Source organism: Elephas maximus, chromosome 15 (genome assembly GCF_024166365.1).
Source record: "Elephas maximus indicus isolate mEleMax1 chromosome 15, mEleMax1 primary haplotype, whole genome shotgun sequence".
NCBI lineage: Eukaryota > Metazoa > Chordata > Mammalia > Proboscidea > Elephantidae > Elephas > Elephas maximus.
In genome coordinates this window covers 38,557,794-38,570,469 of record NC_064833.1, presented here as the reverse complement: position 1 = coordinate 38,570,469, position 12,676 = coordinate 38,557,794, and the positions used below count along the sequence as shown (strand labels likewise).

Here is a 12,676-nt window from a genome sequence, read left to right as displayed (position 1 = left end):
GGGGTGTTATGATCTTGAGATGTCTTCTGGGATTTCCAAACCTTGGTGTTGTTTCTCAAAGGAAGATTATGTTATTGAGCTTGCCAAGATCTCCTCACTATATTGAAAATATATTGAAACAATATAATTTTCAAATTTTCTCATTAATTGTCATATTAAAAAAACAAAATCTTAAGATATGTTACCAGAAGAATCTATTTTAAAAGAAATAAAGAATCAAGACAATGACTTTCCTAAAAACAATCTTATATCACATAACTTTCTTACTTAGAATAAACTTCTCACTCAAAATGTGGTAGCCTTGGTGGTACACTGGTTAAAGTGATCAACTGCTAACCAAAAGTTCAGTGGTTTGAAACCACCAGCAGCTCCATGGGAGACAGATGTGGCAGTCTGCTTCTACAGAGATGTATAGCCTTGGAAACCCTATGTGGTTACTATGAGTCAGACTCGACGGCAGTGGGTTTTGGACTACTGGTACTGGCATCACTTGGAGCACATTAGAAAGCAGAATCTCATGCCCCACTCAAACAAAATGAATCAGAATCTGCATTTTAATGCGATCTACAAAGGTGATTTTTATGCACATTCCAGTTTGAGAAACACTGTTCCAGAATACGTTACAAACTCAGCATCCCATAGAGTTTCTTCATGATCTGGTCCAGCTCAGTTTCCAGCTTCATCTCCAGCTACTGCCCTTTCCCAACCTCTTAAAACCTATACTCCAAGTCATGCGAAAAAATTATTTGCAATTTTGTGTATCAATCTTTGTTCCTCTGCTTAAATAACCTTATATCCTGTTTCCTAACACCCAACTGAAACTTTTCTTTCTATGGTTCTTTACCAGAGTTAAGTATATCCTCTTTGTGCTCTCACGCAATGTTACAGATACCTCTCTTACAGCATGTACCACAAGGGATTATAATTATTTGTGTATCTCTCATAGTAGACTGTGAACTTTTTGAGGGTACACACTGTTTCTTATACAGCTATGTTTTTCTCAATAGTTCTCAATACATGCTTGCTGGACAAACGGAGTTTCAGAATTGACTATAAGATAATGATAGTATTTCATAGAGTCATTACACTTGAAATGTATAAAAAATCTTACTGATCACCTTGTCGGGGACTTTTATTTTACAAGGGAAAAACTAAAGCCCTCAAAGTTGAATGACTTTTCCAAAATTATTGCCATGGTAACATTTTCTTTGTGTGTACTAGTCACTCTATAACATATCCAGCCAACAAACACAATAAACTTATTTTTCTTTTGTTGATATTGGGATGAATTAAAATTTCCTTGAGGAGGAAAATAAACACTAATAAATTTGTGTTATTTTTGATTCCTTCTGCTAATCCTTTCTTCACCTTTCCCGTGTGGGAAATGACGGGGCTCTTTTCTATCTCCCTTTCAGTTTAGTGTTATGCTACACTAATCAGAAAGATAGTGAAGTAATTAGGTAGGGATGCACTACCATCAACACACAGCTGATAGTAAAGCTTTGCATCTCCTTTCATCAGATCTAGGATGCAGTTTCCTGAATTTCACAGTGTCTGGCAGAGTAAGGGACACAGATGAAAGCAGTTGGATCAGACACCATCTAGATAAGACTAAAGCAATCCTCATAGGCAGGCGAGACATTTGAGGTACAGAGCAGCCAGTCGCATTGTGGAAAATAAACCCATCCTCTGCCTCAGAAAGCCACAATTTTGTGGGAAATCTTGGATTTCAGGCTACTCCTGAGCACTTAGATCTTGACTAAGACTTCTACAATGATTTCATACATGCTCTCAAATAAAAGACTGTTATCTTTTCTGACAGTTGGAAACTTGCTAATGTTTTAGGAGGATTACTCTTTATCTTCTTGTACTGCATTTCAGGTCTATGTTGATGGCTTTTATGTCAATTATTGTGCTTGTCTTACAAATCCTCAGGCAATTGGATTAATTTTTTGCCACAAATCTTCATTAGAATATGGGCTTGGTATTCTTGTGATTTCTATTAGTTATTTCTGGATTCCAACTGGGGTAAAAATCTTGTCCTAGGGGAGAATATGATCTAATCAGAGTGATTTACTCTTTTCTAAAAAGGATTTCAGAGCTTTAAATAATTTCAATCAACATTTTTTGAATGTATAGCAAATGTATAACATAGTAGTATGATAATGACAAAGATGGGTATGATATAGATCTTTACTCTAAGAACACACTTTTGAATTTTACAGATTTTCTATACCCAATACATATATTGTGCATCTGACCCTAATTTACTTTATACTAAGTATAAAAACCAAAAACCAAACCCAGTGCCATCGTTATACTGACCCAATAGGACAGAGTAGAACTGCCCCATAGAGTTTCCAAGTTTGAACTGCCAGCCCTTTGGTTAGCAGCCATAGCACTTAACCACTACACCACCAGGGTTTCCTGTATACTAAGTATAGCATGACCATACAATTTGATGTGCAAACTCAGATATTTTTGGGAGTGAAAGGTGTTGTAATTAATAATTACATGTGATCAACGCATTAAATTTTACGTATGACAGTTATTTGGGAGTGTCTTAGTTACCAAGCGTTGCCGTAACAAAAATACCACAAAGTGGGTGACTTCAAAGAACAGTAATTTATTTTCTCAAAGTCTAACCCAGTAACCAGTGCCGTCAAGTCGATTCCTAGAAGTCCAAATTCAGGGTGTCGGTTCTAGGGGAGGTCCTTCTTTGTCTCTTTCAGCATCTAGTAACTGCTTTGTGTTCCCAGGCTTGTAGAAGTAGTGTAGTGTAGTCCTTTGTGTTCCCGGGCTCGTGGAAGTAGTGTAGTGTAGTCCTTTGTGTTCCCAGGCTTGTAGAAGTAGTGTAGCGCAGTCCTTTGTGTCCCCAGGCTTGTGGAAGTAGTGTAGTGTAGTCCTTTGTGTCCCCAGGCTTGTAGAAGTAGTGTAGTATAGTCCTTTGTGTTCCCGGGCTTGTAGAAGTAGTGTAGTGTAGTCCTTTGTGTTCTGGGGCTTGTAGAAGCATCTGCCTGCCTTGTCACATGGCATGTCTTTTCCCTTTTTGTGTTGCTCTCCATGTCTGTCTTTTCCATTTTTATAAGACACCATTCAGAAAGGATTAGATTTAGGACCCACCCTACTCTGATATGACCCCATTAACATAATGAAAGAAAAACCTTATTTCCAAACAGAGTCACATTTCACAGGTACAGGTGTTAGGATTCCAATATATTTTGTGGGAGGATGCAATTCAGTCCATAACGGGGGTCACTGTTGGGTTAAATATGACTACTTTACGATGCCTATTATATGTCAGACATTACATTAAAAGTGGCTGTCATCATTAGGGAAGTTAGATTTTAGTCCGGGAAACAGAATATATACATACAACCATACTAAACAATTGTGTGTAGTGGAGTGAATATTGGACAGGGAGCTACGAGACCTAGATGTGAAAATTGGCCCTGAAATTCAATCACTTTCTTCGGTTGAATCACGTAATTTCTCTGAGCCTGTTTTCTTATCTGTAAAATGGAACAATACTAACTCTTCTTAGGATGGTGTGAGAAGGTGGTAAAAAATGCTTAAGCATCTAACATAGTACCTGTCAAACAATGAGTGCTTGATAAAGAGTTATCTGAGTTTGTCGATTTCCTAGCTTAATGACAGACAGCTAGAGTGGAACTTAGTGACTAGTATTCAATTGCTCTCATTCTCTTTTAAAACATTTTTATTATGAAGAATTGTAAACATATATGAAAATAGAGGAAACCCATGTACTCATCATCCAGCCCCAGTCACTATCACCCACGGCCAATCCTGTCCGATTAACATCCCCATCCATATTGTTTTAAAGCAAATTCCTGATAGCACATCATTTCATCCACAGATATTTCATATGCATCACCAAGAATTTTTTTAACATAACCACACAATCATTATTAACCTAAAAAGAACAATTCCTTATTATCATCAAATATCCAGTCACTATCCAAATTTTTATTTGTCTTATAAAAATTTTTTCCAGTCTCTTTTTTGTTTTTAAATCAGGGTCCAGCTGAGGTCTACAAATTGCACCTGATTGACGTCTTTTAAGTCTCATTTAAACTTATTTTTCCCCTTGCAATATATATCCAGAAAAAACTGGGCCTCTAAAATGTTCTGTAGTGTTCCATATGATTGCAGGCCCAAAGTGGAGTTTAATATGTTCCACTCTCCTCTGTATTTCCTGCGAATTGGTTAGTAAAGAAGCTGTTCCAATTTGAGTTTTATTTTATTTTGGGTAGGACATTTTCATAGGTGGTCTTATGTTCTTCCATCAGAAAGCATGTAATGTCTTCTTGACTACATTTTATGATGTTAACAGCTGATGATATTTAATTGATTTTTAATGCCTAGATTCATTTGTTTATTAGGGGATTTTTGTTTCTGATCTCATACAATTAACCTTTTTTTTTTTTAAGTTTCTGTAAGTGGTCAGAATTGTAACTACTGTGAAGTTATAATTAAGGAAACAGTAACATTAAAAAAAAGTTAAGCCCAAATGTCCCAACCTCTAACATTGTCCTATTTCATTTTACAGATGTGGTTGTTGATTGCTGGGAGAGAACAAAAATAGAAATAACTTTTATAATGCTGTAAATGAAGGATGATTAGTGTATGATTTCTCAGGTCCTTTTAATATAAATGGCTCTGTGGATTTTATGACATATTAAGAAATAACTGCTTATATTGCTAAGTACACAAAAAGTAATTAATAAAGCGTATCTACACTAGCATCCACTACATTTTTCATTACTTCTTGGCCTGGAATCCTGATAAGTCAACTGTACTAATCTCTAGCTTCTTTTCCAGGAACAAACAATGTATTCTTTCTCTGATGCTGTGATCTTTGGTTACCTCTAATATAATACTGCTATTTTAATTTAATAAAATGACACTATGGTCCCGTAACTAACAGCCATGCACTTTGAGTTGCTTCTCCAATAATGGTGATTAACTTTTGATGAACCAGTCATATTCTTCTACCTAGTTCCTGGTCAAGAAATAATATATTGTCATGTGACAACTGGCAAAGATTAATAGTCAGCTGTGTACTGACTGATTCACTCAGGGATTTAAACCATGACCTTGGCCTCATTATCATGCTGTTATAATCTACTGTTGCAGAATAGCCACAAAAATAAACTCTGAAAACAGTGAGTAAAAAGTTCTATTTGTGTCTCGAAGCGTAAACCACTGTGCACCTGTATCCTTTCAGGAATTGTGTGAGCATATGTTTTTGAACATGGATGAGGAAATGAAGGCAGGATATCTTCTTGGAAATCAAAGCTGATCACGTTCACTTTCTGGCTAAAAGACCTCCAGTGCCTGTCTGATGACTATAAATTGAAATTATTCAGCATAGCATATAATGTTGTAGCATAATCTTGCTACAATCTATTTTTCCAGCTTTTTCTTTTGTTACAACTCTCTGCCTTCCTCCTTTTATACTCCAATACCAGTCTTCCCTTTATACTCCAATAACAGTGACTTTTCTCATTATTTTGTGTCTGCTCATTTAATTGTTCAGAAAATATTTATTGAGCTGCTATCATGTCTGAGCCACTCTGCTAGGTCCTGGGGAAACTGGAGTGAAAGGCACATTGCTTGCTGCTAAAGAATCCATATTCCTGTTGGGAAAACAGACAAGGAAATAAATGAATCTAACACAGAATGGCAAGTGCTATCTATGAGTAAGGTTTGCTGAGAGAGCCTGGGCAATACAGGCGGAAGGAGTAGAAAGGAAGGGATGTGCATATGGTGCAGAAGACAAAGATGCTAATCAGACTGAGGAGAAGGTTATAGAAGAGGGAGTAGAAAAAAAGATCCAAGCTGAAGGAAAAGAAAGTCACAGAAATGAGAAGCTTTATATTCAGTAAATTGCAAGTAGACTATTATGGCAGAAGAGAGGGGTGTACATGCAGGTAGTGTTGGAGATGATGCTAGAGAGATAGGCAGGAGCTGAATCCTAAAGGAACTGTATACCTTGACTTCTTTGTGTCCATTTTTCTCTTTCGAGGACACCATTTCCCTTTCCCCTGCTCAGCTTAAGCTAACAATGACAAAGCTGCTAACCAGAATTTCATTCAACAAAAATTTATTGGAACACCACACACTGTTCTAGCTGCCTGGGATACATTAGTAAAATTCCTGCTCTGTCCTGTGCTTATATTTTAGTTAAGGGAAGTTGATGATTAATGATCAACTTGGAGTGAAAATACAGTCGTCAGAGAGAGTAAGTGTTATGAAAAAAAGAAAAAGTAGGGTAAAGTAAATGAAATTGGAGTGATCAGGGAAGGGGATGGCAGGTTGGAGTATTAAATAGAATGGACAACTGAACAAAGATTTGAAGATGAGGGAGTTAACCAAGTGAATTTCTTGGTGAAGTGCGTTCCAGGCAGACAGAACAGCTAGAGGAAAGCCTAAAAGGAAGTAGTAGGAGAGGAGTCAGAGAGATCATGTGGGACCTGTAAGCTACTTTAGGAGTTTAGTGCTTATTCTGAGTAAAATGGGGAACCACTGCAGGGTTTTGACCAGTGGAGTGATATAATGTAACGTTTATGAAGATTACTCTTTTTGCTGTGTTGAGAAAAGACTCAGAGCCACAAGGGTAGAAGCAGGGAAACCTGTTAGAAACTGTAGAAATGCCAACCATCCAAGTATGTGTAGTACGAGAGTTGCCACAATTCCAAGCACTGACAGCCAGATTTCTTAGCAGAGTACTGAATGAGTCTTCAGTAAATTCTAGTGATAATTGTAGTTTATTACTTTAGTTTAGGCATATCTCCTAGTAACTTATTTAGTAGATTACAAGTAAATAGCCCTTATTCATATGTAAAAATGAACATATAGACCCACAGGCTTCATTGGCCTAGAAGAAGTCAGAAAGGACTTGCATTTTGGGATTAGTTTGTGACCTTTAAAGAGAACTCAGTGACCAAGATGGTAAGTTACTTCTAAAATTAAGCAAGAATATTACAGTTTTAGCTGAACTTCAGATGTGTTCATACACTTGAGGGACGTGCCCGCGTGAAATATAATGCCATACAGACTACAGTGATATGTGACAAACATGTTAAAACAGTAAACCAGAACAAAGAAAATACCTCTAAGAGTCATGTCATAGATAGACGTCTTTTGAAGGTATTTTATTTTCTTTAGTTTTCAGCATAGGAATCTTATGCTAAATTGGGTGGCTGCTTTGAAAAATAGCCCTCTTAAAAATTCTGTGTGATACATAAGGAGCCCTGGTGGCACAGTAGTAAAGTGCTCAGCTGCTAATCAAAAGGTTGGCGGTTCAAACCCACCAGCTGCTCCAAGGGAAAGAGATGTGGTGGTCTGTTTCCATAAAGATCACAACTTTGGAAACCCTATGAGTTGGTTCTAATCTGTCCTATAGGGTCACTCTATGAGTTGGAATAGACTCAATAGTAATGGGCTATGTGATATAGATTTCATCTATATGATATATAAATACTGTGACAAATTTTTACTTCGAAAAGGTGTGGATCAAGGTGGATGATTTTAAGACACTTTAACTTCTAAGGTTTTACTTCGAAAAAGTGTGGATCAAGGTGGATGATGATTTTAAGACACTTTAACTTCTAAGGATTCCCTTCAATAGGAAAAACACATCTAGTTGCAGAAAGGCTGTTAAGAAGAAACACAGTAAGCCCATTCACTTCTGCTGCTGTCTGTAAGAGGTCTGCTGTCCCAATGATTCCAGCTCATGCGTATTGTATTTCATATGCTGGCACTGTGTCCAGGCAGGTGAGAGGCAGTGGGGATGCAGGGAGACACAACTGCAAGCACCCAGCATGCTATGTCACTGGCAGAAAAATGGTGCAGGGCCCAGGAGGTGACCCACTACTGTAAAGGAAGCCCAAATCATCCAATACGGACAATTACTTTTTTTTTTTTTAATAATTTTTATTGTGCTTTAAGTGAAAGTTTACAAATCAAGTCAGTCTGTCACATATAAGCTTATATACACCTTACTTCATACTCCCACTTACTCACCCCCTAATGAGTCCGCCCGCTCCCTCCTTCCAGTCTCTCCTTTCATGACAATTTTGCCAGTTTCTAACCCTCTCTACCCTCCTATCTCCCCTCCAGACAGGAGATGCCAACACAGTCTTGGACAATCACTTTTAAGTTCACATTTTATGTACTCAAAATAACTAAGCTATTATAACAGTTTGATATGTGTGTATTCCGGATTCTGGCTCTGCTTGGGTTGATAGTTGGCTGAGGGTGGGGGGTGGTGTTACTTTTTCAAATCTGGCCCAGAAATAGTTGAATGAGGTAGAGTGTTCCACCCATCCTTTTGATTATTTCTAGCTCTGTTCTCTCTTCTAAAGGAGCACTTAGCGTATTTTAGTGACACTTAGGGTTTCCAAGGATAAAGTCATAGATATGTGTATTTGCTGGTACCTCTCATTCCATGTGAGAGAAAATTGTGGATAGCATTGGATAATACATTTCAATTTTGGTAGAAAAATTTACTTCTCTCTAAAAGTGTTCTTTTTGTTTGTTTTCCTCTTCTCAGTTGTGATTTTTCTCAACTTCTGTGTGTGGCAATGCACAGTGCAGTTCTTAACCTTTGCTATACATTTGTCACTTGTGGAGCTTTCAAAATATACCTACTGGCAGGGTCCGAACCCCAGAGATTTATTCATTTGATCCAGGGTTGGTCCCAGATGGTATTTTAAAAAATACCCATGTAATTTTAATGTGTAGCCAGGGTTGAAAACCACCATGGTTTCAACTTGGAGTAAAAGTATCCAGGTTCTAGTTCCTAGCTTTGCCATTTACTACTGGCTGATCTTGGTCCTCAATTTCCCACAGCATGACAAGGTTGTATAAGAGATTTATAAAAATTCTCTAACTCTAAAACAAAATTAAATAAATTGGAATTTGTATGACCTCATCTGGTTTGCTCAGCTCCAAAGAGATGAAAACCGAGCTATTTGGAGTATGAGAATTTGGTTTGAAGCAGGTGACTAATAAAAATAAATACTAAAAATTGCACTTAAGTAAACTTTCCCCTCCTTCCTCTTCCCAATTACAAGGTGTAGGAGAAAACGAAAATAGAAATTTAAGCTTAGAAATGACAAGAGACTTCTACAGCTGCTTTGTCTGTCCCCCAGCTCTCTTAAATTGAGAGCTAGTCAGATAGTACCTTGGGACAGAAGGAGGAGAGAAAGAGCTTACTACACACCAAGAAAGTAAATACGATACAAACCCCAGAGGTTTTATACTACTCTTCATACCATAATCTGGCCTGGCACTGAACACTGTGCATGTGGGAGGTGGGGTAGCGGTGTGTATACACATATGTACATACGCACAAGTACACACATACACACACACACACCCGACATGCCGCTATTCCCAGGGCTGGCAGCAAGCGCCCAGAAGAGGGGGTGGTCCCTGGTGACTTACCCCTACCTCGCCTGGCCTCATCTCACCGCTGCCCCGCCACCACAGGGAGGGTTGTCAGGGTGGCGCTCAGCCCTGCGGAGAGCAGAGGCGGTGGCGGTCACAGCAGTTCCAGGGCTGGTTTTTCATCTATGCTCGGAGCCCTTGTGGCGCAGTGGTTAAGCGATCGGCTGCTAACCAAAAACGTCAGCAGTTCGAATCCACCAGCTGCTCCTTGGAAACCCTATGGGGCAGTTCTAATTTGTCCGACAGGGTTGCTACGAGTCGGAATCGGCTCAATAGCAACGTTTTTTTTCTTTTTCCGTCCCCTTTTCACCCAGCCCATCTCCGTGCTTCAAAAAATCAGACTCCGACTCTAACCTGATCTCCCTGCTTCTCTACTTCTTCTTTAGACTAGGTTGAGTGCCCTTGGCCCAAGCGCTGGCTCACCCTCGCCCGGGTGGTCCTTAGCCCTTTTTCCTTCATAGCCCACCCCCACCCACCGTGGCGTCCTCATCCTCACACTCCTGCTAGACAGACCTTGACACCTCCAATCTCACCTCCCCACTTCTCCACGCTCTCCTACAACCTCTCCGCGTATTCTGATCCCTCTAGCCCTGTTTTCCAGAACTTCCTCACCCATCATCCGCCCACCCTGCCCGGAGCCGCAACAGCACCTCTGCTAACCACTTGTTCACACACTCCCTCCCCTCAGGTTACCCCCTCACGCTCTTCCCAGTTCCTGGCGCTCCCATCCCTGACACCCCGGGCGCCCCCATCTAACTCGATCAGGCCCTCCCTCCTTCCAGGACCCCAGCCCCAAAACCTTGGGCGCCCCACGTCTTCACACTCTCCCCTCACCCTCCGACACCTCGGGTGCCTCCCCGTCCCCAGCTCACACTCTTTCACCTCCGAACCTGACACCCCAGGAGTACCTGCCTTCTCCCCCACACTCTTCCCTCCCACTCACGACTCCTCGTGCGCCCTCCACACGTTCACATTCTCCACATCCCGGGCTCCGAACTCGGGAGCCCACTCAGACTCTTCCCCTCCGCCTCTCTCCGCCCAGCACCAGCCCACAGGTCGCGTTCGGGAGGGGGTGGCCGCCGCCCGCCGTGCCCGGGCCTGGGGAGGTGACGCGGCCCGCGCGGGAGGAGCCCCGGAGGCGAAGGGGCGGAGGAGGCGCGGGCGGCGGCACCGAGCGGCGGCGGCGGCGCAGGGTGCTGGCCTTCCGCGCCGACTCCAAGGACCCAAGGGGCGGCGGCGGCGGCGGCTGAGACCCCCGGCGGGCGCGTGATGAGGAGGGGTCGGCACCTGGCCCTGCTACGCGTCGGAGCTCGCTCGGATCCGGGCGGGCGCCGCAGCCAAGCGGCCCTGACTCTCGGACTCTCCGCCTATAGCCCCTATCATTCCTCCTCCTCCGCTTTCGCTTCCCCTCTCTAGCCCGGGGGTCTCCGCCCGCAGTCTCCGGCCCCGCGGCCTTCTCCCCTTCGCTTCTCAAGGGGTCGGGTCTCCGCGACGCCGGGGAGCCCTGTGACGCGCCAACCGGCGGGACGCCGGAGCAGCTTCTCCGGGAAATTCATCCCTGCCTCCTCACTCCCCCCGGGCTCCCGCCTCGGCGCCCCTCGGGCCCGTGGGACGCAGCCTTCGGCGTCCGGAGCCGGTTCCTGGGACTCCCCTCGGGGGCTGGTTCGCCGTCACCCCTCCCCCCAGGCGGCGGGTGCGCCCCCCCGCAGCGGCAGGACACACTCTGGCCCGACCGGCGCGCCGCCCTCCCACCGCTCCCTCCAGTCACCCCACCCTCAGCCGTTCCCACCACCTTACTCCACCGCCCTCCCCCGCCGCCTCGCGCACTTCGCGTCCGGGCCCGGCCTCCTGCTCCTCGATTCCGTGCAGCTCACTTGCCAGCCCTTCGCCCGCGGGAAGAAGAAACATTTCCCGGAGCGCACGCCCCAGCCCCCTCCCCCCGCAGGCGTCTTCCCCTCCCCCTGCTCTTTCTGTCTTGACGGAGGGGGGCTGTCGCCTCAGATTGAAGGCCATTGATTTGTATGTATTTGTCCCGGCGCCGGAGGCTGCCCCAGCCGCCCGCTCCGGTGCTGCCGCCGCTCCAGCCAGTGGAGTTGCCTCCCTGTTTCCCTAGGGTGGTTCGGCTCCACCAAACATGTCGGCTCCTGCCGGGCTCCGGGGCCGCCCGGCTCCTACCCCGGCGGCCTCTCAGCCGCCTCTGCAGCCGGAGATGCCCGACCTCAGCCACCTCACGGAGGAGGAGAGGAAAATCATCCTGGCCGTCATGGATCGGCAGAAGAAAGAAGAGGAGAAGGAGCAGTCCGTGCTCAAGTAAGGACCCGGCTCCATCTTCCCGCCTTGCCCCTTGCCCTCCACCCCTCGGCCGCTGCCCCGCGGCCGCCGGCGCGCCCCGGATCGCCGCCCTCCCCACCCGCCGGCGGCGCTGGGGCCAAGAGGGCTGAGGCCGGCGCCGGGGCTGCTTTCTGGGTGTCGAGCGCGGGGGTGCGTGTCGGGGAGGGAGGGCGCCGAGGCCGGCTGAGGTGAGGGTGGCGAATGTTCCCCGGCGCCCTTCCGGCTCTCCCCGCGGGCGGGTTCGGCTCCGAGGCCCCGGCGGGGCTGGGGCTGAGCCCAGGCTCCGCGCGTCCCTTCTCCCTTACTCGCCGCCCCCGCGCGGAGGCAGGGGCTGGGGCAAGGAATCCAATATGGCGGTGCACAGGTGCTCCCAGGCCGGACCCGGCGAAGGTGCGCCAGCCGGGGGGTGCGGGCGCCGCCGGGGCCGCTCGTCCCGCGCCGCCTCACAGTGGTTCTGCCCCCAACGCGGAGAATAGCAGAGACGCCCCCCTTCGCGGCGGGCGAGGGGCTTAAGCCCAGTCGCGTCTCGGGTGGGTGTGCGGCCGTCGCCATCTTCCAGCCCCTCCCCCTCGGCGGGTTCTGACACCCTGCACTCTGCTGCTCTTCCTGTTTGCAACTAGTAAATCTGTTTAATCCTGAAGAGACTCCAGTTCCTACCATTGCTGCAGTTTGGGATGCTTCCTACCTTGTGAAGTTTTACTGTTCGTGCTCACAGTCTAGCCGGCCGGGATTTGGCGGAGGCTGAGAGGACTGAAAGTAGCTCGCAGGCTTGGGTTTCGCGGCTGTGTAACTTCAGCACCAGGAACTGTCCAGACAGGGTTGCCTGTGGCTTTTGAGATTGCTTTCCTTGTTAGTGTAGTGAGATTTG

The 12,676-nt window shown here is 45.2% G+C and overlaps 1 protein-coding gene across 23 annotated transcripts in view; it reads left to right on the top strand.

Annotated features, from left to right (window-relative positions):
- The first annotated feature begins 11,611 nt into the window (after nucleotides 1-11,611).
- RIMS2 (regulating synaptic membrane exocytosis 2) overlaps nucleotides 11,612-12,676 on the top strand; it is a 647,490-nt gene continuing 646,425 nt past the window's right edge. For all 23 annotated transcript variants that reach the window (XM_049853946.1, XM_049853942.1, XM_049853937.1 and 20 more), the window contains exon 1: nucleotides 11,612-11,787. In XM_049853946.1, the coding sequence (XP_049709903.1) occupies nucleotides 11,612-11,787 (176 nt within the window). The remainder of the gene's footprint in view (nucleotides 11,788-12,676) is intronic.